The sequence below is a fragment of the Ambystoma mexicanum genome, chromosome 10 (genome assembly GCF_040938575.1).
Source record: "Ambystoma mexicanum isolate Mex_15411 chromosome 10, UKY_AmexF1_1, whole genome shotgun sequence".
In the NCBI taxonomy this organism is placed as follows: domain Eukaryota; kingdom Metazoa; phylum Chordata; class Amphibia; order Caudata; family Ambystomatidae; genus Ambystoma; species Ambystoma mexicanum.
The window spans coordinates 1,156,910,894-1,156,937,873 of record NC_090932.1 but is presented as its reverse complement, the minus strand read 5'-3'; the positions used below and the strand labels follow the sequence as shown (position 1 = coordinate 1,156,937,873).

At 45.3% G+C, this 26,980-nt stretch overlaps 1 protein-coding gene across 2 annotated transcripts in view; it reads right to left on the bottom strand.

Annotated features, from left to right (window-relative positions):
* Positions 1–26,980, bottom strand: part of LOC138492113 (STE20-like serine/threonine-protein kinase) — a 520,802-nt gene that overhangs the window by 289,536 nt on the left and 204,286 nt on the right. For both annotated transcript variants that reach the window (XM_069619087.1, XM_069619086.1), the window contains exons 8-9: positions 23,658–23,783; positions 16,412–18,829 (exon numbers count right to left, since the gene is read on the bottom strand). In XM_069619087.1, coding sequence (XP_069475188.1) covers positions 16,412–18,829; positions 23,658–23,783 — 2,544 coding nt within the window. The remainder of the gene's footprint in view (positions 1–16,411; positions 18,830–23,657; positions 23,784–26,980) is intronic.

The window sequence follows — 26,980 nt, the reverse complement described above, 5'->3', positions numbered from 1 at the left end:
GAGTGGATTGGGTGCACCTGTGACTTGTTTGCCATAACCTGTATGCATGTATGTCCACCTTTTGGGTGGCGACATATTGGCAGTAATTCCGCTGGTGGAATTAAGCCAACCTCTACTTCGGCAGTGTGGTAAAAGTGACGGCAATTCCATTACCACCACTTTTACTGTATACTGCTGAACTCGGAATGAGCCCCTTAATGACTTAATTTGAGTTGAAACATGCCTTAACCATGTCTGCCTGCACTCACTTGCTTTATAAGCACACTGCATGACCTTTACTGACGTCCTGTTAAAAACAAGCATTGACAAAGCCCACAGTTTTGACTTGGGCATAAGTATTAGGCATTTTCCAGGGACTGCTATAATATGCCCAGGTACTCATGCCATTTTGCAGTTGAAACTATCGATGGACAGTTAGTACCACTACGGCAGTGCCTGGCATATGCCACTGCCATGACTAAGCCAAAATTGTTGGCATTGCCAATGCTTGTTTCATATATCTGCAACAGACTATAACCCCGCTGACTTTTTTCCCTCGCCATCTGCTTCCTTTCAAGTCCAGTAGGCCATTGATGGTAGAGGAGCACATTAATTACATTGTGCAAAATGCAAAGGTTGTAGCTCTGTCCCTGGGTGACATGCTCCACCTATCTTGAACGGATCTGACTTTGTTACCAGCTTGAATCTAACCAACTCACAGAACCCCAAACTGATGACTACTTTACAACAGTAGTGGGGCTCAACCCAGATGACTTGAAAACCTTTTAGCTCATCGACAGTGGACCTTCGTTTATGACTGATTGTCTTCTGCTACAGTAGAAATGTTGTTCCAACTGTAACATGTCAGAAACATGCTGATGATATAGTGCTATTGGACTGGACCCCCGTAGGCCTGCAGAGGAAGCTGAATGGCCTTAAAGATTACATCGATGAGATCGGGCTAGAAATCAATGGAGGGAAAACCGAGATTCTCATACTAAAAAGCTCGAAGGGTTCACAGAACAAACATGAAAAATTCAAATGGAGGCTCGGAAAAGATCTAAAACAGGTACAATGCAGCAGATACTTGGGAACAAACATCAGTGCAAGCATAAATGACGATGCGACAACAAAGAAGATCGTGAGCCAATGTAAAAGTTTGACAGCACAAGGTGTTTTAATTCACAAAAAATATGGAAAGTTTTCGTACACACCTGTGCTGAACTTCTACAAAGGCAAAGTAACCCCGGTCTTAGTATATGGTGCAGAAAGTATGTTCGGATGCACAAATGAGTTATGGAGAAGATGTGAAGGTATTTTCTGGAAGAAAATCTTACAGTTGCCCCAAGGTTTTCCAACGGCCTGTGTATTATACGAACTGAGTCTCTCCACTCTGAATGTGAGAATTATGTGGAACACCTTAGCGCTGTATAGAAAGACCATTGCTGAAATGAATATACCTCAATTTGAGATACTGTGGGAGCATGAAAATGTCAAAAAAAATGAACTCCTACCAAAATGGAGAGCAGGATGTCGAGGCATCTTAAGACAACTGAATATTGATGAAACAACGCTAATGGATAAACCGAACGCAGTTAAAAAGAAACTACTCCATCAAGACTGGATTGAGACGATTGAGAAACGAGACCAACACAAATGTATGAAAAACAGACCAATGGAAGCCAGAGGATTGAATACTCATTCTAAACATCTTGAAGTATTCCCTTGCAAATATCTCAGAAAAATATACATGAGATTTAGGCTAAATTTACTGGAGACCAAAGAGATTCAGAAATTAAGACATGCACCCGGAAGTGAAGACGATCAATGTAGTTTCTGCACCAACTCTGAGGAGACATTGAAACACCTTGTACTAGAATGTCCCGAGATGAAGGACCTAAGAACAAAATATCTAGGAGAGGAATTGGCAAAATTTACGACATATAGCTGCGAAGAATGGTGGATTAAATTCCATAATGATGATTCACAGAGACACACCGTAGCCCTTGCATGCTATATTTAGAAAAACTACAGAAATTATTGATATAAGATAATGGTAGTCATTGACTGTAATGATTGAAAGAATCTGTAGAAAAGAGAAAATTGTATGAAAGAGAAGAAATGAAACAAAGAGAAGAATATAGAAAGTCTGTGTTTAGTACGAGCACTTGTTATAAAAATAGGAAACATGTATGTAACACGTTGATACTTAGTTTAAAGACAAAATAATGAGCGCTTTTGAGGATTTAAGAGTGAAAAATTTCTTTTTTTTAAAAAAGTTTGTAACAAACTATTAAATTAAAACATTTTTTTAAAAAAAAACATGTCAGAAACTGCTTCTCATTGCTCACAAAGGTGACATGGGGATTGTGTCCACCAAATGTTTTATGATGCAAAAGGTCTGATTTCTAGACAAATTGGCAGAAGGGGACCTCTTCCAAGCCAATGCGTGTTGCGTCAGCATGTCACCCGAGGGTGCACCTTCCGTCATGTATTGGATCACTTGTGTCACCCTAATAAAAGGGGCAAGTTGGTTCCTGTTCGCTACCCACGACTGCATACTCAACCCGAGAAGATGGAGTAATGAGGCTCAAGCCTCGGTGTCCAAAAATCACAGCTGATTGATACAATCTATCAGCAGAAGAAGACAGGCAGCCGCTTGCCAGTCACTGCACACTCCAACTGACTCTGGCTCCTTATTGCGAGAGAGAGCTGAAGTTGGGCATGGCCTCCCCCGCTTACTGGTGGTAGCATCGCAGGCGAGTGGTGCTGCTTTCGCGGACGACGCACACACCATTGCAATCTACAACTGGATCCCGTGCGGGAGGGGCAAAAGCTGCCACTGCCAGCATTGTTACCGGAGCACAGGGGAGTTGAGAAGAAAAAAAGACAGGCCTCATTACACGGTAGGCGGTAACCATGGCGCTATTAGCGCCATGGTTGCCGCCGGTATTTTACCGTGTCCGCCTTGGTGGATGGCGGAATTACCGCCCTACTCCAAGGTGAGCGGGGGTGGTAATTCCCCATTCACCAAGGCTCTTCGCCATTCCCATTTTTGCCCCCATAGGGCATAATGGGAATGGGGAAGGTGCTAATTACGGTACCGCAAATTGCGGTACCGTAATTAGCTCCGAGGTCCCTTTGCAGCACTCTACTTTAACGGCTGGTAAAACCAGCCGTTAAAGTCGGGTCCCGCAAAGGGAACTCGTAGTAAGGCGGTAGGGGTTTACCGGTACCGGTGCCCTTACCGGAACTGGTAAACCCCTACCGCCTACCGTGTAATGAGGCCCATATATATACAAGGATTATCCGCCCACTGTGCGGGGCTGCCCGGGAACAGTAAAGAAAGAGGAAACAAACAAAAAAGATCTGCCGACCGTATACCGCGCCCGCAGCACGGGGCACTTAGGCATCTGCAGGGCTCTCACGGAGGCCACCTGCGCTCCCGCCTTGAGGAGCACCTCAGCGGCACACAGCGGGCTGCAAACAAAGGGTGAAAACAATGGGCCTCATTACAACTCAGGCGTTAAGGGTTAACGCCACCGTTAACCCTTAACGCCTGATTCCCACCTTAACGCCTGCTTTTTGCAGGCGTTAAGTTCCATGGTGCTAAGGCACCTTGGTGCTAATTACGGCACCGTAATTTACGGTGCCGTAATTAGCGCCTTCCCCACTCCCATTATGCCCTATGGGGCAAAAATGGGAATGGGGAAGGGAAAATGGGAAATGGGGATTTACCGCCCCACTCACCTTGGAATGGGGCGGTAAATCCGCCATCCACCATGGTGTAAACGGAGTTTACACCATGGTGGTAAAGTTGGTGCACTTAGCACCAAGGTTGTAATGAGGCCCAATAAAAACTACTACCGTCTCCGGATCGCGCCTGTAGCAGGGTGCGCTTGAACTGCTGCATGGCTCCCGCGGGTGCACCTACACTCCCGCCTGAGGGTGCGCCTCGTGGGCGCAGCGTGGGGCTGCCAAATAAGGAAAAACCCACCTTCTAAATGTATAAATCACAGAAATGCAAAAGCAAGACTGTGGCAATGTAATTTGCATAAATGCTGTAAGGATAAATGGGCTCCAGCGTGGGACTTTTACGAGCAAAGTCCAACTTTCTGTCCAGAGAATCCTTGACATATGCATCCTCAAATGACATGGTGGGGTGACCAGTCACACTAGACTGATGGAAATCTGCATCCATTGCCACTAGTAGGGGACCTACTCCTGATCCTGTTTCATATAGATGACGGAGGGAACGCAGGATGGCTTGCACAAATTGCCGTATCTTGAGCTCTAACGAGAGACCCAGATCTGTTGTCTCTGGGAAAATCGGCTTGACAGTCACACTTGAAAGAACCGTTAGCAATTCTTCTTTAGTTAGAGATTTGCCTCAACTTCAGATTCACCCCTATCCTTTTCAGAAAGACAAAGCATGCCCATGGGATGAAGAGAAATGGCAATCTCGCTTTCTGGTGGATCTTCTCTTGTCAGGATCTCGGTTGCATTCAAAGCCTCTTTCATTGATTGACAAACCCTGTTTTTAGACAGGAAAGAGGTGTCCTTTGCCTTCTTGTGCAACATCTTCCTCACAGAAGGAGAACAAGAAGAGGAACCAAGGTCCCTGAAACCATCCCTCCAAAGCTTTCTCTCCGATGAGCTCTTCTGTGATTGTTAGCTGTTAGTTAATGATGCTTACTCTAGAACGGAGCAAGAGAACGGAAAAACACAAAATTAATTCCAACACCCTTTACCCCAAGAAGCTGACTGTGCATGTGCCGGGACAGACACTTGTAGGTTCGGTTGAGTGTACATGCCCTTTCACTTAGCAAAAAATGCCAGCGGAGCTGCATGCTACTCCCCCTGACATTTTCCCAGGCAACTCAAAGGTGACAGAGAATGCGCACCCTTACTGCCCCAAGAATCAGACAAGGCGACCCATCTTACCTTTCGGGATCGTCCATGCCCATCCCCATATCCTAATGCCAAATCCCAGCACGAGCAGTTGAGGGGGAGGCAGAGGTGTACATACCTTGCAGGATCCCCAAGTCACAGGCTCAGCCCATGCCTCCAATATGAACCTGTCTGTTTGTGACTGCTAGAGGATGCCCCCTGCATGGCACTGTACCCACCAAGAGAGCAGTGATGTGATGATCCTCAGGCGATCATGCTCCTTTTCAAAGGGTTCTTCCTATGGTGGCTCCTCTGTGTTGCCCTGGCGCTTGTGTCCCATCATGGATTCTGCTTCTACCTGTTTCTGTCTTTCAGGGAGTCTTTCCTTCCTCACTCTCTTGCTTTGTCTTGTTGCCCTCTTGCACCCATCCATTGCCCACTGCATCCTCTCTGCTTTGCCATCCTTCCACACTATCCAGCGTCACCAGGTTCTCCTGTGCAGTCCCTGCTGGAGCCATCTATAGTTGGAGGTTTTTTCCCCCCTCTTGGGGATCGCCCTTGCTTTCACTGCATCCTTCCTGAGGATATCTAATGGAAGGTTCAGTAGACTTTTGGAGGTCATCCTTCTGCACGACGTGAGCCCCTCGAACCCTAGCATCGCTAACAAGTGAGCATCATAACAAACCAGCAGTGCTCCTGCAATTAAAAATCCTGTCACTCCTTCTCTGAGATTAAGGCCTGATCTTGCCCAGAGCGAGACCTTAGCTTATTTGGTGAAATCTCCTAAACATGGATTCCCTACTGATCAGGGCCCCAGGGAGCTGAACTGCCTTCCATGACGCTCGATGGAGACTATTCCAGCAGATCTATGAGCCCCTGACTGGAAGGACAGGGTAAACAGCGAGATTATTGTAAGTAATGGTGAATGTGTAAACCACCTATACAGCAAGAAGGGGCCATGGTTTAAAAAAAGGTAATCTACACAGCTAGATATAAGTACTATACGACGAGGAAGAGGGATGTGGAGGTATTGCAAATGGTTTATAACTGATACATTGAACTGTAGCACTAACACTAAAAACAGTGCACTGCACCAAAATAAAATTCCATTAATGAAGGCCACACTGTTTTTGCTGAAAGGATGGGTGCCAAAGAATTCTAAGGGATTATCAGTTCTCAATACAGGTGTGTTTTAAGATGTTATTTTGTATATGACAAATTTTACTTACCCAGTGATCGTCTTTCTGTGGCGTGTATCTGCTTAGAATCTCATGCTTTGCATAGTCTGTCATCTAGTTGTTGCCTCAGAGTATTACATATTAATTTTCTAAATTTGAAAAACTGAATCAACATGGGCAGTCCTGTCACACTATCCCTATCCTACGTGTAAAATGACCCCACAATCCTTCACACGTCGACGTCGTCAGATTGTTTTTTTTTCACCATCGGTTGGCAGCTACTTCGAGACGCAGAGAACCTTGCGACACGAGATCAGAAGACGTTCATCTGGTTGTGTGTTATTAGCTAAAGCATCAGTATGTGTGAAACTATACAGTAATATTCTATTCTATTGACAGCTCTGTAGATTAAGTGAGGTGCAAGCTGAATCTTTTTGACATATATCCCTAGAATGATCCTGCCTGAATCGGACAGGCAGCATTGTAATCTGGCAGAAATCCTTTTAATATGCATTGTGTAGATAATAATTTTATATGCATTAATCCTTATGGTTTTTAGAATGTTTCAACTAGAGTTATAAGGTTGGGTATTTAAATGTTGCAAGAATTATTGTAATTCAATAAATACAACTATTTACTGCACTTCTTAAACAGGAGAACAAGAGTGTAGTATGGTTTTCTGCATTCTGTGATGAATCCCTAGATGTTGTCACTTTCCTCCAAGGGGCAGCCCTTTCCCATGAGGCCAGGGAGGTGAGGCCGCTGCCCGATAGCCCCCTGGGGCTGATACACAGCAGGAAGATCTCATGGGGAGAGATTCCCCCCCTGTAGACAGGGGCAGACATCTAGGGAAAATGCACTGTAACCGCCTCCCAGTTACTCCTCCTAAACCTACACCTATGGTACACCCCAGTAATACACCCAACCACCTCATGTACCTATGTAGGGCCAGTGAAATAAAATCCACTGAGACGAAGAAAAGCCCAGACTATCCAAGTATGACTTACATCACAAAGTCTGGGATGAGGAGGAGGTGCAGAATTATAAAGATCGCTAGCAGAAGTAGATGTGAGTATTCTAGTTCTCCACTAAGGGACACTGCCAACACCAACATAAAAACAGAAGAGGACTAGGGAGTTTGTCAAGCCCTCCATTGAAAAGCCACGAGCGTGGAAGCAGTTTGGCATGGAAGCAAGAACGTGTTGCTGACCGGGACGCTGGTGAGACTTCCCCACGTGGTATGGCGTTGAAAGACCAACCTGGAAGCTGGCAGAGCAGAGGTGCAGACCCACAGAGAAGCTGGACTGTGCGTTCAGGTACAGATACACCATCTGCGAGCGACCAGAGTCTTGGCAGCCGCCACAGTACATCAGAAGGCAAAGGAAGCCACAAGACTAGAGCAGGAAGAGCCTGTGACTGACCGGAGCACGCTGCCAGAAACCTTAAAAGTACCTGGGTTCCCGGGATGGTTGGTGGGGGCACAACGGAGTCAGGGAAGACTCAGAAGAAGTTAATAGACCAAGACCCACAGAGGAGGGGCAAAAAGGGAGCCCCGGGGGTAAAGAAGAACCTTAAATATTTAATCAGACGAATTCGGGTCTGTAACCTGCACCCACAAGGGAGAAGTATAAGACTTCTTCGTTACAGTACCTGGCAGGAGATTAAACCAGGTCTGCTAGAACAATGCTTTAGAGGAATATGGGTCTAGGAAGAAATATAAGTTATCTTCTTCGTGGCAGTACCTGGCAGGAGAGTAAACCAGGTCTGCCAGAGCCAAGAAGTCAAGAGATACGAGTCTGGGACCGTCACCTACAAGAGAAGAGAAGTATAAGCCATCTTCCTCATGGCAGTACTTGGCAGGAGAGTGAACCAAGTCTAGAGACGAGGAAACCTGGGACCCATGATCTGGAAAAGCAAGAAAGAGAAGGGAGTAATTCTAGTGATAGTGATACATCTACAGGAAAAGTACAATCTAACCAAGAGGCCTGGGGAAGGGAATCATTCCTCCTGTTTTTGTGTGAGAAACAGTGAAGTCAGAGAAGGGAGTCATTCTACTGGTAGTTGAATCTGCACAAAGGATAAACCCACAGAATATTGTGATCCAGGTGAATGGAGTCCTTCCCCCTGGGGTGAGGAAACAGGGAACCTTTCTGATACAGAGTGTTACAAGATTGACAATCCTTTGTCTGGGAAGTATTGGGGCCAGGGTAAGGGAGTCATTCCCCCTGGTTAAGAACTTGCAACCAGAACTGTGCAACCCAGTCCAGGAGAAGGGTGTAATTCTCCTGCACCAAGAACATTGACACAACCTTCTAGTTTAGTTATAGGTGAAAGGGACAGAGTTAGAGTTTTGACACAGGACGGTGGACCTTTTAGTTTACAAGGACATTCTGACAGACCCATTAGCATTTTAGTTGAGGCAGGGAAACCCCCCCTGGAAGTAGGGAAAGTTAGATCTATCCTTTATTTTCTTGGCTTATAAAAGTAATTAGCAATCTCTATGCCACCTGTGTGTCAGCCTCCTCCTTCTACACCCTTACAATTCCTTGACAATTCTAGCTGGCAGTTTTGGGGTATACATAAAAAGCTGCTGGGTATGTTGTTCATCATTGTTTTCATTTATTGCCAGGACCTGGAATTACCAGATGGCTGAGAGGATTACCTTGTACGCAGAGCTCAAGTCGAGGGTACACATGGGTGGACAGAGTCCCCCCACTTTTTTCAGAGGGCACCTTGATATGCTAATTTCTGGTAACACCACATTCAATTGGTATGTTAATGGCATGCACACTCCTGCACCTCGCCAGCACAAGTTTACAGTTCCTTTCAACGATGCGAGGACCTTCCGGGGTTAAATCTCTTTCCTGCAAAAGTCTTTTGCCTTAGAAGGCCTTCTGTACCATAAACAATAAACAAACAAAAGTTCCTTTTGTAATTCTTTCACGTTGGGCGATTGCTCTTCGCCCAATGGATCCCCCTCAGCCGGGCTTTGATCCTTCTTGCAACGTGACTCTCTTCACTTTTCTTTTTTAGAACTTGACCCCTGCTTGTCCGTGTATCCTTATCTCTGTGTTTATACCATCCATTATTCAGGCTGCATTTTCCTTCAGCATTATTTTATACTTGACACTTGACGTGTAATTGCCCCCTCATCTCTACATCTATGTTTTGCTTTTCCAAAACCATGCCCCTTGGCCGGTCGCATTTAGAGTAAATTCTTCAACTATTAATATCCAAATGACTGCCCTGTTTAACCACATAGTATTCTACATTTTTTTAGACAAAACTGAAGCCTTTCCTTTATTGGACCCAATCCTCCACAATGCGAGTATCAAAGGGGTGGAGAGAATAAACTCGAGGGAAATTTAACCTGAATGTTAGAAAGAGATAGTGATAGCCACTGGGAGAAACCTCCCTGCTGTCTACTGTGGTTTATTGTAAAGTGCTCACACCACCTTGTAGGCAGTTCGGAGATTTTTTGCAGTATGGGGAGATACAATAGGTGAGAAAAGCTCCCAGTAATGGGTTATGTAATGATTTTGAGACCCTTTGTCTATTCAGGCAGTGAGGACCATGCCATAGGAATGTCCAGATCCTAGGGCATCTATAGGCCTAAGGCGATGGGGAAACAGGTGTGTCTTGAGTCATCTGTCGAATCTCATTTGTATTTCTATAATTCTATTTGTTGATCAAGAGGGTAAGCACTTTCAACAGAAGTGTGGTGCAATAGGACACAACAGAGCAGAGAAATCCCTTGGAGGCAGCTTTACAAAGAGTGAAGTCAAGGATGAAAGGGTTGATCATAGGAAATGTGGGTACACCACGAACTAACAACATAGAATGTACACATTGTGTAAAGATACCAATGTTATATACATTGGAGCTCATGTTCCTCTGAAATGTAATTTGACGGGGACCTGGCACGTTTGCACTCAGGTGTAACCACCAAATGTTCATCATTTGCACGGCGGAGAATATGAAGAGCAAAGGGCTGCATACACGTGTGTATGCTGCATTTTGCCCTGCACTTTTACACTCCGTCGTGCAAAGTGCGTAGATGCTGCTTGGCATGCTTGCATGCCAGCAGCGTTTACTTTTAATTGTGAGTGTCGCTTGCCATTAAACGCTGTCTGACATGCTCGCATATCAGGCAGCCTTCAATTATCATTGTACATGCTGGCTGCCTTGCGCGCATGGTTGCTGGTGTTCACAATTGCAATTAATTTCTGCCCAACATGTGAGCATGCTGGGCAGCGTTTAATTGTGATTGTACACATGGCAGCCAGCATGAACAATGGATCCCTAAGGGGTCTGCCTGCTTTATGCTGATCGAAATTTGCGCCGGCATGAAAATCCATGCCGGAGTAAATGCTGGAGCATTTGTATGGTGGGGAGGAAGGAAGATGGTGGAAATGTTGCATTCCGCCCCTCCCCTCCGCCATACAAATGACTGAAAATGTGGCCTGGCATGAATGAAAGGTGTTACAGCCTTACTTATGCCACAACAGAACATGAGCTCCATTGAGTTCTGTCATGTGAATTGATTTGAGTGTAATACAGTGGGGAGAGCTAGGGAGGTGAGATGACATCTCTGCAGCTGACTGGTGCCCGTCCTTGGATAGAAGAAGTGTTTTGAGGGTAGTTTTGGAAGCTGGGTGGGAGACTATGTATTTGTCTTCCTGGGAGGCGGGGGCTCCAGTGGTGGGGCGCAAGGATGACACCGGAGTAGAAGGGGGAGGCAGTATAGGATCGGTGGGGAACTGTCCAAACGAGATGCGATTGAGATCAAAGGGTGCATGGAGGAGAGTAAAGGGAGACAGAGTTGGCCAGGTGAGGCAAGGCCATTCCATGAAGGACAGAAGGAATTCCATTAGGGACTTCTGCCGCATAGGGACCTAACCTGCATGGAGATTGTGGGTAAATGTAGGAGAGAAGTGTGGTGGTTGCAAAAGTCCACACCATTCCTCCACGCCATTCCTCGGACGCTGAGAAATGGCGTGGAGATCAAACCTTTATTAGTATGGAGTGGAGATCAAACCTTTATTAGTATGGTACATGAGGTGAGGTCACATTTTGTGAATGTTGAATTGCAAGCCTTGCCCCTGACACAGTTGAGGTAAATAATTGCAGGAGCTTTAGTTCCCTGTCAAATAGGACCGCAAGAGTGTGAACCTTAGCATCAGGGGTGAGTATATTATGGTTTAAGGACAGTAAAGAGGGTGAGAGGGGCAATAGACTAATTCAGTTTTAAAAATGTTGGACATGAAGCAGATGAGTGCTGTGCAGTGATGGATGGCTGAGAGGCAGGTGGATACAAGGGGATAGGTCAGGAGTGAAGGAAGGAAATGGGAAAAACATATGCGTGTCATCTGCAAGAAGGGTGGTAAAAGAAGCCAAGGTAAGAGATTAGCTTTCTGTGAGAAGGAGAGTACAGCAGAAAGAGAAGTGGACCAGGATCAGACCAGACCCTTTCTCAACTCCAAAAGGAGGGGGGAGCAGAGATAACAGTATTCAAAGAGATGGACAAGGACTGGTCAGGTAGAGAGGGGAAGTCCAGGCAAATCATGGATGCCAATGTTAGTGAGAGGAAGGCGAAGAGAGGGTTGGCCGACCATGTCAAAGGTTGCAGGGAGATCTGGGAGGACGAGAATAGAAGAGAGTGTGGAATGGTGGGTAGATGTGAAGAAGTACAAGGTGTGAGGTGCATTTCCATGAAGTGCCTGCTGAAGAATCCAGATTGGAGCGGGTTGCAGAGGCTGTTAGGCACGTGGTAGGAAGTGATACGATCGAACGCTACATGTTGAAGGATTTTAGAACAGGGAAACTGGGCAATAGTTGGCAAGGTTATTAGAGTAGGCAGAGATTTTTTTGAGGATGGGTAGGACGGCAGCCATCTTGTAGCAGTGACGGAGGATCCTGGATGAAAAAGACAGAGGTTGAAGAGAGGGGAAAGGTAGGAGGAAGTCAGAGTTGCCAGTTCCTTAGTGCTCTGTGAGGGGAGGAGGAGTGTTCACAAGAGCACTGGATGGATGAGCAGCCTGGAGGGTAGGTGATGGTTTAGTGAGGGAAATGGGAGAGAATGACAGAACAGAGCTGGGAGTCATAGGAAGTGGTGGTGGGGAGAAGGAGGAGGTGGGGAGGGTGTCTGATTTGGAATATTCTAAGGCGAAGAGGCAAAGTAATTGGGTTTTTTGAGGGGTACGAGGAAATTCAGCAGGGGAGTACGCAGTGCCAGTAGGGTAGAGGTGGCTTTGTGGGGGTGGGAGTAGATAGTGAAGAACAGGATATTATAGTGGTGAGATTTTGCTGAGTCCAGTGTAGTAGACACAGCAAAGAGGGATTGCTTGAAAGTTGCAAGCAGAGCATCACAGGTGGTGTTTCATGGTTGTCTCTAACTAGTGGATTGCAGGGATGACCTAGAGTTAGGGGTGATCAAGGGAGGATGAAAAAGCAAGTAGAATAGTGGGTTTCAAACATAGGGGCAAGTTCCAAATGTCAGTCCACAAAGGCGTGCTCGATGGAGCCTACCTCGCATAGCGAGAGGACCCGATTTTAGAATGATGGGGAGCCATAAAGTCATATTAAATCTCATGATCAGGGTGGTAGGAGAGAAGCCGAGAAAGAAGGGGGGACAAAGACAGGGAATTAGAGAAGGGAATGATACTGGTTAGAGAAGAAGACAAGCTCAAGAGAGTTTCCAGATTGATGTGTGGGGTGTCATGAAGGGCAATCATAGGGTGACTACACAGGATGGAATGTAATTTTAGGTGTGGAGCTTTTGAAAGAGCTTTTGAGAGCCGCGGGAGGCTGAAATCCCTCATGAGGATGACAGGGCCATCGGTTGGGAGGGATTGGAAAGTGGGGCCAGGGTCAAGTAAGAGAGATCTAGTAGCACCACGTTGGGGTGATAGATCAGGAGAGGTGTTTGTGCAAGCAATGTTTAAAGGAATAGGGAAGGTGGTCAGAGATGGTATGGGGCAGATAGTTAGGCCTAGTCGATCATATAAAGCCAACGCCCAGTTCCTTTCTTGGACGGTAATGGTGGAGCAGAGAAATGTGCAAATTTGGTATGAAAATTAGCAAGTGAGGCAGTGTCTTGGGGTGTGGGGTGGAGTGATCCAGGACTCAGTTATCCCCATAACAGTGATCTACGGGTGGTACGAGTCAAAAAGGTATTGTTGCACAATGATTGTGAATTCCATGAATCTTTTTTGAGGCTGAGCCTGAATGGGCCTTGTGAATTGAAAGATCTACCGCTGATTAGCATGGTTTTACCAGGTGGATGGCTGTGTTTAGAAAATCTGACTTTAGGTTTGTCATGGGTATATAAAGTCAGAATATCTGTGGGAGGCCGTCTGGCATCTTGCTGTGTAATGACCTGTATGAAATGTGGTCAGGAGCAGAGATTTCCGAGTGTGTGTGATGTGATTTGTGTACTGCAACCTGAGGACCTGAGGACCATGCAGGCGGCATCATGTTGTGCTCTGGTCGTTTTTGCAAATATAAACTATTGCAGGAGACTAGATGAGAGGAGGCCTTTGTGGGAACCAGGGCTACAGTGTGCAGTATTGTCACTAGAGGGAAATAAAATCTGTGGGGCATAGAATAAGCTACGTGTGGCCATTTTGACTTGAGGGATGATGAACAGATAGGAATCAATAACGACTCAGAAGTTGCGCACTTTCCCTGCGTTGAGGCCAGGGGGGCCCATTGATGCAGGCCAGTTGAAAAAGGGCATAATATGATCTACTGGGCTCAGAAGAAGGAGCTCACTCTTGAAATCATTGTGGCAGCATGTCTTGCAGTTCATCCATCAGAGGAGTTTGGTCGGGGAGGTATGCACCTGTTTCCAATTGTGGAGGTTTAGATGTAGCTATGAGCCATTAGTGCACAGGAAACCAGATGTATCCTGGCAACACACAGCCGCACCCAAGCAATAGCTTACTTACCATGAGGACACTGCACAATAGCTTTAAGTATTAGTGCTGAGGGCTGATGTGTTGTTAAGAAGGGGGGTTTTAGCTTTAGCACAGTTATGTTTATTTGAATTTATTAAGCGCACAACGGCCCGTGGGCATCGCAGCGCGGTTACAGAGAGTTTGCTTGGTTACAGTTTCCATAGTATGTGAGGAAAAGACATAAAGCATTACATTTTGGTAGACACAAAGGAGCATATCAAACAGTCATATGACATGAATTGGACATGTCCTGAGGTTACAGAAGGACAGTGAGATCTGAGTCAGCATGGCTAGTTAAAGAGCTTGGTTGTGAGTGCTTTCCTGAAGGCTGTGAGGAACATCTCATTCCTGAGCCAGGTGGGCAGATCGTTCCAGCTTTTAGGAGCTAGGAATGGAAAGCTCGAACCCCCCACCCCCTGGTTTTGGCTCTTTTGACAGTTGAGACGAGGAGCTGGTTGGAGTGTTGGGCTCTCTTGGGTCTGGTGGAGGTGGACCTGTGAATTTCTTAAGACAGGTAAAAACGGGCTGAGAAGGAGAGGCACCTATGAGTGATGGTCAGGGTTTTGAAGAGTAAGCACTCTCTGACAGGAATCCTGTGAGCTTTGCGTCTGGCCTGTGAAATGTGTTCCCTTTTCGGTATTCTTAAGGCTGCTCTAAGTGCATTGTTTTGGGTGATCTGTAGCTTGCTGAGGTTTTTGGTGGAAGTACCTAAGAAAAGGGCGTTACAGTAATCCAACTTGGCCCCAATCGTGGCTCTAGCTATGGTGAGGCAGTTTTTGGGCGGGAGGTATGGTTTGACTGCATTTATTATCTTGGTGGTGAGTGCCGCTGATGAGGCGATGGCGCTAAATTGGCACGCCATTGAGAGAGGAGTCCAAGAAGACTCCCAGTGTTTTAACTGCCTCTGAGGCCTTGGTGACGGTTTTCTCAATGTTGAAAGATTTATATTGGCTGACAAGTTTATTGAGAGTTTCCTCTGGTCCCACTAGGAGGATTTCAGTTTTCTCGCCATTTAGGCACAGTTCATTATCCGCCATCCAGGCTTGAATAAGGGCTTAGGTTTTGTTGAGTGTGGCTAAGTCAAGATCATAGGTGCCAGAGACGGGGTATGAGAACTTGTGTATCATCGGGATAGTTGGGATAAGCTATGCCGTGATTGTCCAGGACAGTGAAAAGTGGTAGGGTGAATAGGTTGTATAGTGTGGGGGCAGTGCAGGAGCCCTGTGGAACTCCGCAGTGGATGGTGGTTGGGAGAGCGCAGGCCTGATCTGAAAACACTCTCATGAGTCTTCCTTCTAGGAAGGAGTTGATCCAGGACGTGGCTTCCTCAGAAAAATGGGTGGCATCCTTGAGATGCCTGCATAGGGTCTTGTGATCCCTTCTATAATATTGTATGAAAAGGTAGTCCTGAGGAATGAGGTGCCTGTAGGGTTCTGTACATAGGATGAACTGCACATACTGAAGACTAACAACGTTGCACCGTTTTCTCCCGGAATCCAGCGTACTTGTCTATGGTTGTTAGCCTGCTACCAGCGTATATGTAACAGGTTGTTTGCCTGAAACCTGCAAGTTGATATTTGGTTGTTTGCCTGAAGGGTAGCATAGCTATACATGGTGGTTTGCATGTAACCAGCAGACCTATTATAGAATGTACAAGAAGAAATCTGCATGGCATACGAGTACAAATATGTTTTCCTGATGCTAGCAGGCCGGCACATGTTTATTTACACCTACATACACATGCTTCTTTATCTGAAGCAACATGTTTGTTAACGGTTATTTGTCTGAAACCCATGCATGTGCTAGTCTGCTTGTAACTGTATCATTAGATTGAGTTTCAGAAGTTAGCACATCCCTGCATTCCTGTACATATTTTCTGTCTGAAGCCACCATACATGCACTATGTAACGGGTAGTACATGCATACATGCACTATGTAACGGGTAGTATACATGCATACATGCACTATGTAACGGGTAGTAAAGCTCAGTGGCAATGTGCTCATCTTGGAAGCAAGACGATGCAGAGCAACACGTTCGTATCCCCGGTCTGCGCTTAGAAACCTCTTTGGTATTAAGCGCATTAAAACAATATAATTATAATTATGATGTTTGTGTTAGATAACATCCGATATCTTTACACAGCTGTCAACAGAAACCAGCCTACGTGTTCATGGTCCGGAGGCAGCATACCTGTGTACATTTGTCAGAGGCCACATACATCTACATGACTGTTTGCCTAAGGTCCGCATATATGCACATGTATATCTATTGTACATGGTTACTGGTCTGTACATGGTTGTTTACCTAAAGTCAGCATATATTTACATTTGTATTCACCAATTGCCCCAGAATAGCTGCATGTGATTGACGGCATACCTGTACTTGATTGCCTTACGCATGCCTACCTGCACATGGCTGCTTGCTTCTTGGGCTGGCTCTATTGCGTCCTTCTCCGCTTTCCCAACATTGTCTGTTTTGAAGGGGTTGTGGTCTTCCGCAACAATTGTCCTGCCCATGACCCACCTCTCTGTATTGTCTTGCTTAGAGGCTCCATCAGTCTGTTTTATGGCCTCTACCATTGAAGTCAATTTCACTTGGTTGGCAAAGTCAGTTACACACCTTTGCTTTTCTTTCTTTTCACTTGAGGTATGTTTAGTATTGTCAAGTGTTTCAGCATGTCCTCTCTGATCTTCTGCCATGTTTGATAGATCTGAGTTCTCTGAACCATTTTCAATATCTATGGTTTTTGGTTGCACCCCTGCTCCTTTTGGAAGAATGTTCACCCTTAACATCAGGCCTCCATTCTCTATTTGGTCTTCTTCATTTCTCTTTGACATGTCGTCTATTGTTTGTCGTTTCTCTACCTGTAGCTCTCCTCTTGTTCCAGTCTGAAGGCCTCCTTCCTTTGCCAGCAGCTCTTCCCCTTTCTGCAGCCCATGTCCTCTTATTGCATGTAGTGCTCCTTTTTCTTCTGTTTGCAGCCATTCTCTCCCCTCTGTTGGGACTGTTCGTCCTTGCCCTGGCCGTAGCATGACTCCTTCACCTCCCGTTTGTTCTCCTTCCTCTGCATGTAGCCTTCCTCCTTCTTCTGTCTGTACTTCTCTTCCCCCTTTCTGTAGTCCTGCTTTTTTCTTCTGTAGCCCTCTTCCCTCCTCTATCCATAGCTTCCCAGCTCCCTCTGCTTGTAACTTTCCTCCATCCAGCCATAGTTGCCCTCCCTGTGTCTTCAGCCTTCCCTTCACTGTAGGCCATTGTCCCATTTTCAATGATAGCCTTCTTTCCTTTGAAGCATTTGCTGTTTCCTCCAAGTGATCTGGCTCTTCTACTGAAAGATGTGGTTTAAGCTCTGGTTGATGTGTTTTTTGCACTGAGGGATGAGGATCTTGCACTGAGGGATGTGATCCCACCTTTACTACAACTCTTTGGCCTTTCAATTGAATGATGTTCCTGTCGCCACTATTATGTGAGCTCATAGATGTTCTTATATCTTCTATATTTTGAATATTTAGTTCTCTCGGCTCTCCTTGGGTATTGGGATACTTTCCTTCTGCTAAAGTAAAACCTGTCAATGTCTGAAGCTGTATGTGTCCCTTTCCGTCCATTGGACAGATATGAGCAGCTTCACTGAGACCTACTGTATGCTCTGGGCTCCTCTTGCCTGGACCGCCAGTCTTGCAATCTTCCTCTGCCATTGCAGTCCTGCTCTTATAGGAAGGGCATCGACTGAGAGCAGAATCCAAGCCCTTCTCATTCGGGATGCATGAACCATCTCTGCTTCCAGTTTCAATGTTCCCAAGATGGTCCAATGAGGCCCTTGTATTGTGTCCAATCTGTTCATTTCCAGCCTTTTCCTCCAGCCATGACTCATCGTCTCTTGGTAGGATGTCACCTGGGCATGTTTCCAGTGGGTTTTCAAATGTTTCCATACTCATTAGGGATGAAGGGGACTTTGTCAAAGTTCTGCTCTTCTTAACTGGCGTTGCAAACAATTGTTTACCGGCATCTTCCAGAGTCTCTTCTGAAGAACTCCCAAACCAATAAACAGAGGTTCTGTCTTTGATAGGCATCCCACTCTGCCTTTCAGACACTCTTTGAAATGGGGCTATTTGAAGTGACCCTTTCTGCCTGTCCGCCACCTTTTGCTTTTCCAATTCCTTTATTACTGTGGGCCCAGATATATACGGGCTATTGGGTGCAGCAGTGAGGACTGGGCTTTCCATTTTTATTGGCATGTCTTTTGAATTTGAATGTTTGTGAGATGATAGTGATGGCCCTTCCATCCAATATTCAAGGTTGGTCTTCAGTGTTTCATTCTCTTTGTCTATTCTGCATAACTCCCCCACAGTTTCTCTTGCTGCTGTGCTCCCAAAGAAGGACCTTCGTCCAATTGGCTGCAGGACATCAGCTGGCTTCCTGGATGCTATTCTTAAGGACCCCTGCTGCTCTCTAGGCATGGGGAAGGCGGGAGCCGACTTTCTCCTCATCTCTTTTAAGAAACCTGAAGCCCTGTTGGCCCTTAGTCGCAGGGTTGTCTTCTCCAATTGAGTCCCAGAATTACTGTCAATCATGTGTGCCTTGGGCTCTGCTCTTCCATTCTTGAAGTGGAGTTCTCCTGAGACGTCTGGTTTGTTCCTCGTGGTCACGTGACAGAGTGCCTCTTGCTGCTCTTGAGTGCACATTACTTGTGGACTGTAGCCGTCTTCTTCCCTCTGAAGAGCAGGCTTCTCCTTGCTCTCTGAAAGACTTCTGGACTTCACTGGCTTCTCCTGGTCATTGCTGGAGCCAGCCATGTAAACAAAAGAACGTCTGTGGTCCACAGTGGGCTAAACAAAGCACATAAGGCAAACATAATATGTTACATCACTGCCATAATTTATTGTTTTTATATTTGCATTTGTAGCAGCGCACAAAGCCCTCGGGCATCTAGGCGCAGGTTACAGTAAGTGCGAGATGGTAGTATACAAAGTGCAAGACCACGCATAAGGGTTACAGCATATGGTGGATCTTGGCTACATCGAGTGAACAGGTAAGCATAAGGACAAAATCGGTAAGGGTGCACAGTCTGGCAAAGCCACGCCTCATGGTGCGGGGGCTACTTCAAGTGTACAGGTAAGCATAAGGACAAAATCAGTAAGGGTGCACCATCTGGAAAGCCCCGCCTCATGTTACGAGGGGCTACTTCAGGTGTACAGGTAAGCATATGGACAAAATCAGTAAGGGTGCACCATCTGGAAAGCCACGCCTCATGGTACGGGGGGCTACTTCAAGTGTACAGGTAAGCATAAGGACAAAATCAGTAAGGGAGCACCATCTGGAAAGCCACGCCTCATGGTACGGCAGGCTACTTCAGGTGTACAGGTAAGCATAAGGACAAAATCATTAAGGGTGCACCTTCTGGAAAGCCCCGCTTCATGGTATGGGGACTACTTCAGGTGTCCAGGTAAGCATAAGGAAAACATCAGTGAGGGTGTGCATACTGGCAAAGCAAGTAACAGAGGTAACATTCTAGGTTATGAGACGGCATGATATAGAGCAATGTATGATATAAAAGTTTTGATACACGCGAAGGCTGCAAAGGGAGATTGCGAGCAGGTATGATAGAGTCGGCAGGCACAAGTAGGTGGGGAGCAGTGAGGTAAGTTGTATGCTGCCAAATACACAACAGAATGACTGGGGCTGGCAACATGGTGTGCCATGAAATGTATGTGGCAGAGAAGTCACGGGGCATATAGGGAAAGACAATAGGTATCACAGTTACAAGTGGCAGTGTACATGGAGAACAGAGTCATGGGTAATGCCCTAGCTGGAGTACGAGGAGCGCGGGGGGAGCGGAGGGAAGTGAAGATCGCCCGCAGTGTCACAGCCGAGGATAGGTGAATTCTTACTATACATCAGCTGCTGTATGCAATGTGTTCATGGCATAGGGTAGTCATAACAGGACCAATACCGAAGTGGGGGACAATGCACGCCTCAACCTGGTACACAAAGGTAGAAAGTAGCACAGCTGGGAACTTGCCACGCCATCACTCCTAACAATTAGACGGACAGAAAAGAAAGAGAAAGAATATGCCCTCTTCACAGGACAACCTGACACATAGAACAAGACTAAGAGATATAGAACCCACTAACCCAAAGCTCACATCTCTGCATACTTAACTCACACAAAAATCCACACAACCACTTTCTCACACAGCAAACCACACGCACTTTACCACACTGCAACAATAAACAAACAACAAATAAGTCGCACCAACAGCACAGAAGGACTCACATCGATCCGACATTCACACCCAAGCTCAGCGCACGGTGAAAACCAAACTGAAGCTGCCAACAGGACATCACCTTTCTCACTCTCCTACTCCCTCTTCACCCGACTAACCCCACCCGCCTTCTTGTTTGCTGATCCGCCTGAGCGCCGGGGGACCAACTCCGTGGGTGACGGTGCGCGGACCAAATCTCTTTAAGAGTAACATAATCTGATAGATCGAAGAAAGTTCAGAGCAGATGCAAAACGGCACGAATGGGCGTGAAAACCGATAGGCAGTGTTTCCGGGGAGTCTTTGTATACATTACATAGTATGACATTGGGTACGCATGCAGCGTCTTAAGATTCCGAAGCATGCAGATGTTAGGAATGTGCTTTCAGGCCCCAAAATAGGGAAATAGCGTGTATACTCTCGGTTCCGAGGTTGGACCCAATCAGTTTGATCTTACTTATGCACCTTTAACGAAGGAGCTGGGACGCCAAGACCTTTCCTCTAGCCCATGCCCAAGCCCAGAATGCTCCAAAAACAACTAGAATATTCCTGAACTTTACCCCTCCACTATTACCAAAAGAATACACCAAGGAGGTAAGAACTTTCTAGGCTTGTAAACATCCCCAGTCCAAGATCTTTCTGGCCTCCTCTAATCATTAATCTGCCCACCATTTATCTTTCCAGCTGTCACTATGCACACACTCACACTCAGCTCGTCATTCACTCTGCAGTGTGATGCCTTCTAGTACCCCTCACCCACTCACACGAAGTCCAAATGAGCATAGTTGAACTCAGCATAACTCTGCACTACTTCTACAAGCCCTCTGCACTCATCTGCAAGCAACCTTGCAGATTGGAACGCCCCCCTCCACCCCCGACCCGACACACCTGAAAGCCGACACCTCCTATTGGTCATTCCGGAAAAAACTCAAAACTTATAGACAACTTAGCATATCCACCCAAAGCCTACCTGCCGAGAAATGTTAACCTGCTATTGTAACTGAACCATTTTTCTCTTTTTTGCACTGTAGTACTCCGAAAGTAACTAAAGACTGTCTATAAATGTAACCTGCCAGTGTAACTGAACTTTTTTTGCACTGTACTTTTTCCAATGTAACAAAAGATTGTCTATAAATGTTCTGTAACAGCGCCCTGATGCCTACGGGTTTGGTGCGCTATACACATATCCAAATAAATAAATAAATAAATAAACCTTTCAGCTCATAAGCACTGTCTGGGCAGACCTTGTTGGCAACACGTCAAGCGGGATACTAACATCCGGGGTTCGCCCTCGAAACACATATGCCGAATGCCCTCCCCAGGAACAGCAAAGAAACATAACAGCCCATGGAAAATGGATTCTTCCCCATCTGCACCCATCAATCTGCACCTACTTCAGGAGTGCAACATTGCCTTTCCCTCTACATACACTAAATGTCCCTTTCCTGCTGCTCTTTCTTCCAGGACCAGGCGCCAACACGCTGCCAAGAAGGCAGCAATCACTCTACATAAGAACACTTTACATTGTATTACATTACATCACATTACATAGCTAAAATCAAGCACATTGTGGCATGCGACAAGGTTTAGGCAACAAGCTGCCAGAAGCAATGAAAGCAGTATTGGGCTCACTCCAGGAAAACAAAAAACACTGTGCTCTGATGTGATACAAGTCAATCAACTGTGAGTTCCCCAGGTGCACCCAGACTTCAAAAATAGACACTCACTGTCCTGTCCTGAGGTAAAGATGCCTGACACACCTGCACAACTCTCCACTAATTAACCTTCCAAAGACAATGACATGCGATATCGTTTGAAGGTGATGTGGACTAATTATACTTTGACATCTAAGGGTCACACAGGGTTTATTAGGAGGGTGCATATGAGGGTTACACACTACAAATGAGGGGCAATTGTGCAGTACAATCTTAAGTAGCCTAATTCAGGGGTACTGAGATAGTAAAACCTTTTTCTTGAAGGGCGACATACATTAAATGCCATACAATGCCATACACTGGGAGTCTGGTGCAAGAAGTGACGGCACTGATATGTGGCTCGGGTGCCAAGGGTGAGTACTGGTGCCAGGCTTTAGAGGGCCCGTAGGGAGGCTCCTGGTACCAGAAATGAAGCCCTACACCTGGAGCCAGGCACCAAGAACGAGACAGGGAGGAATGTGTGAGCAAGAGCCCTGGTATCAGGAGCAGACATGAGGTTACAGTTTATGCTCTTCTGATAATCAATCATATGTTGTCTCCACCCAGTTCAGCCTCATTTGCTGTCTGCCATGGATATAAGGACATCACCATCACCTAGGCGTCTGCATGCACTTAAACGTTAACGACATGTGGATACTAAGGGCGGCTCAGGGTGGTAGAGGAATTGTGTAGGCCAATGTGGTGCTGGCCCAAGCGTGGACCCAACATGGCCAGTGCTGGAAGACCAGAGGGGGCCATTTCTGGATTGAGGGTGGACCTTGGGAGGGTAACGAAGGCCTGAGGAAAGATAATAGGGCGGGGTAATGCTGGCATGAGGAAGGGGCCAATAAGTCTCTTGGGTAGAAACTTAGCGGAACAATTTTGTCATCTAGCAGTACACAAAAGAGACAGTTCTGGCTGTAGAAAGGACCCCCAAGCAGTCCCATCTCATATGAGGAAGGATTCAGGTAGGTCCTTGCAAACATGATTAAAGAATTGTGATGCCTTGTCTGCCCTCAAAAACTACCCCAAACACCCTTTTGGCCTAAAGAGATACTGAAGGAGGCCTATAGTTACCAAAAGGGGGCCACAATGGCACCCTAATAAGGAACCTCAGAAGACCCATACTGGTTCCAGAGAGGACCCCCAGTAGGTCCATGCTGGTCTAAGAAAGACTGCCTGGAGGCCCATGCTGACAAGCAAACCAGGAGAAGCATGCTGTCCTGAGTAACCATGACCTATACTTTAGGAATCACATCCAGGCATAAAAATTACCATGTTTTCCCATTATGTCCCAAGGAAAGGCCCTGGGGTCCATGCTGACACAAATACCCCATGGGCCCTGTTATTGCATGTGGAATGCCCCAATACAACCCAGGCTGACCGTATGAATTACCTCTGAGTGCCTATATGGGCACCAGGAAGGATCTAGAAGCAGCCCAAGCTCACCCAAAGAAGGTCCTTCGTAGACCAAAACTGTCTCTGGAAAGTAACTGAAGGGCCTCATGCTGGTTTGAGTCAGAAATCCAGGAGACCTATCTTGGTCCTAGCACAGTCCCCCAGAAGAGTTCAGGCTACACTTATGAAGAACTTCAGGGTGACATTGCTTGATTAAGGTATGATGACAGCAAGTCCATGCTGGCCAAATGAAGGACCCCAGGATACTCATGCCAATCTGAGGCACATAGAGGCATTCTTACTGTCACAGGAAGTGTCCATTCTACTGTTTCTTCTTCCTTCTCTTCTTCCTCCATCACCTCTGCTTTGGATTCTGCAATCAATTCCCTCAAGGGCCGAGTATCAGATGCCTTTACCACAAATGGATGCTGTATGAGAAAATCCATTTTGGGGCAATGGTTAGAAAGCATGGAATGTTTCAATATTTTACACATTTTCAGTTTGAATCATTATTATGTAATTTTCCATTTGGCTGTGTGATCTACACATAGGTTACATTTTGTAACAGCTGTACCATGATCAACACCTATCTTTGGGCTTCGGCTGCCCAAATATGGGTAGATTCCAGCTCCTGCCCTGGTTCTCCTGTGCCCTCAAGTGTTTCATTATCCTGATGATACGATAACAATCCTTTGCTCCCTGCTTTAATATTGATAGCGTTTGACAGAGTCAGAAAAGGATTGTACATTACTATAGTTGCTTCTTCTTGTGGTGACTGAGGCTCTTCTCTACTTCCACTGTTCCACTGTCAGAGCTACAAGGAGCAGGGGAATGATTAATGTTTTCCATGCAGGACAGACCTATCTGGCTTTTACTTCCCTCGTCTGTTACTGTTTCAAATATTTGTATTGAGAGGTAATATAGCATAACAACATTGATAACAATGTTAATGCTAGTCTGTGCCCCATGTGTGGTGCAGCAGATGAAACAGTGGTTCATGTTATGTTTTTATGCAGAGCCTTAAAAACTCTAAAAGTTCAATACTTGAGACCCGTGTTAAGACCTCAGGTATAAGATCATCCCTCGAGGAACCTCGCCTATTGTAGAAGCACAACTGACTTTTCTGTTGTGCATCTTGTATCTGAATGTATACACCAGGCCTGACTGAGAGTGTCCAGAATGTCCCTGTTTGATTTATTATCATGCTTGTCCCACAGCATTCTGGGTTATTACTTTTTGGCATTAATAGTTACAAACATGACCATATTTGAATTGTCTGATGTATTTGATATAAGATTTGATTTTAACCTTTAGTATATTTATTTGTTGGTTTTTATTTATGAACAAGTTTAGCTTTTCGTATGCATGTCAGAGGTCCTGCCTTCTTTTATTGCTCTTCCATTGGAATAGGATCACATTGTTGATGAGATGGGATTGTGAAACTGTTAATTATTTGAACTTGTCTGGTCGAGCCAGTATTTTTGAAGCACTATTCTTAACCATATCATGCATTGAGGAATAGTTGTACTGTTATTTATGAATTAAATGTATTTTGGTGTTTTTATATATGTGGCAAAGTTTTATGGCTGAATGCAGAATAAAACTAAATGAAAATAATTATTATAATAATAACACACGAGTGGAACAGCCTCTAATTTCAGTATTGATACAGTGAACAATAACCCCTCACCCACCCGCCACATTACTATCAGCTGGAATAATAGAACTGGAGATAAATGCAAGTAGCGTGAAAAGCAACGAAAAAAAAAACACTGCAAATAAATGTACGGTTCACAAGCTAGTACTAAGACTCAACAACTACTTCAGCGGAAACATACTGGTATTAAGGGTAAAGTGCTATCTGTCCCCAGTTGGAAAGTAAACAAAACAAATCGTAGTCAGGTGTTATACAGTATGGGCTAATAAATATAAAGCTCTCAGTAATTCAACATTTGCAACCGCTTTGAAGCGGATAAAGTCCTCATTATTTAATATATAACAAGGTCAAAAAAAGGCCCCAAATGGTAAAAAGGATTGGCATCTTTCCATGTAAAGAATGCATAATTGTATCTTTAATACTAATACCCCTCATTTTAATGAAATCAATCATAGATGTAGGAGACCTTGACTGTTTTTCATAATCCAGCAATCAGTAGACGAGCAGCGAGGTAACCCTTAGACAAAAGATCACTTGATGATTGATTCAGAGGGAACATTTCTCTCTCTGGCATATCCGCAGGGTCCTTAGTCGAACACTGATTGCAGTGAGCTTTAGGAATATGAGGTTGTTGGGACGGGCCTGAACACTTTCAATGCAAAAGTACGGCTTCCATGAAGAGACAAATGCACTTCTGTCAGAAAACGGGTTTATTGCATGCTTACGATCGGGAGGGGCTAGTCAGTTCCTTAGAGCTGAAAAAGGAACCCAGTTCCCTGAGCAATACAAAAATAGCAGGTTATATACAGGTTAAACAATTTACATAATTACAAATATTCTGTTTCTAAATCATCTCTTAGATCCCCATTGGCTAACACTAATACAAAGTAACTTAATCCCCCTAACTCTAAAATTCCCATTGGATACTTTTATAAGGTACACCCCTTTTGACATGGGATTTTCTTCCATCATCAGACATGACGTATTTCCACATGATACATATATTGTTCATAAATACCAAGTTTATTATTATTTATACCATGTGACTAAAACCCATTAACTCAGATGGAACAACAATAAAATACAAACCCGCTGGCGTCTTTGTATTATTTTTCCGTCATTACTTCACATAGCCTTACTTGTGACTGCTATCTCAGACCATAACATCTTTAACCCACAACCTGCTTATCTCCTTTGTAGCCCATAAAAACTCAGACTAGCATGTGGTTACTAACCCTTCCTTCACCCTGCTAAGCAAGAACCTACGTGTGCGCAAGGAAATTGCCTCTTGTATCTACAATTCAATCCGACCACAAAGACTCTGCAAAAGTGGCTTTGCATCCTGCTCACCTCTTCGATATTATCACGGCCGGCCATATGCTGCTCACTTCCATCCCCCTATCGTTACCTAGATCATGCCACCTTCTAGGCCAGCCGAAAATCTGCTTAACTGCAAACCAACAAATTCTGCAACTTACATGGACTCATGTTATTACATTTTAAGCCTATGTCAAACCCTCACGTGTGCAATGTTCAGAATTACTCTGTCTCCCCACGTTAACTTCCTTTTGCTGGGATCCTTTTTCCCATGTGCGCAGAGGGTCCCGCTTCATGCCTCTAAGCGCCACTAATGGTACATTGTGTAATACATTGTCTATTCTACTAATAATGTCATTAACTATTGTAACTGTAATTTGTGAATACAAAGTAACACTCCAATTCTTTAACTACATTGAATCACATGTTTTAGTGAATACATCACCTTTCAACTCTACTGTACTCTGGCTTAATACACTTTGCGCAATGTAAACCTCTTTCCCGCGTTAGGGTTTAAAAGGTCTTCCCCAACAAGGTCAAAACTTTCAAGCTTGAGGCATTGCCAACAGATGTGTAGGAATGTACCTGCACCGCCACCCACTCTTCAACAAAACCTGTACTCCTGTTTACAAAATGCTTTAATACAGCAGA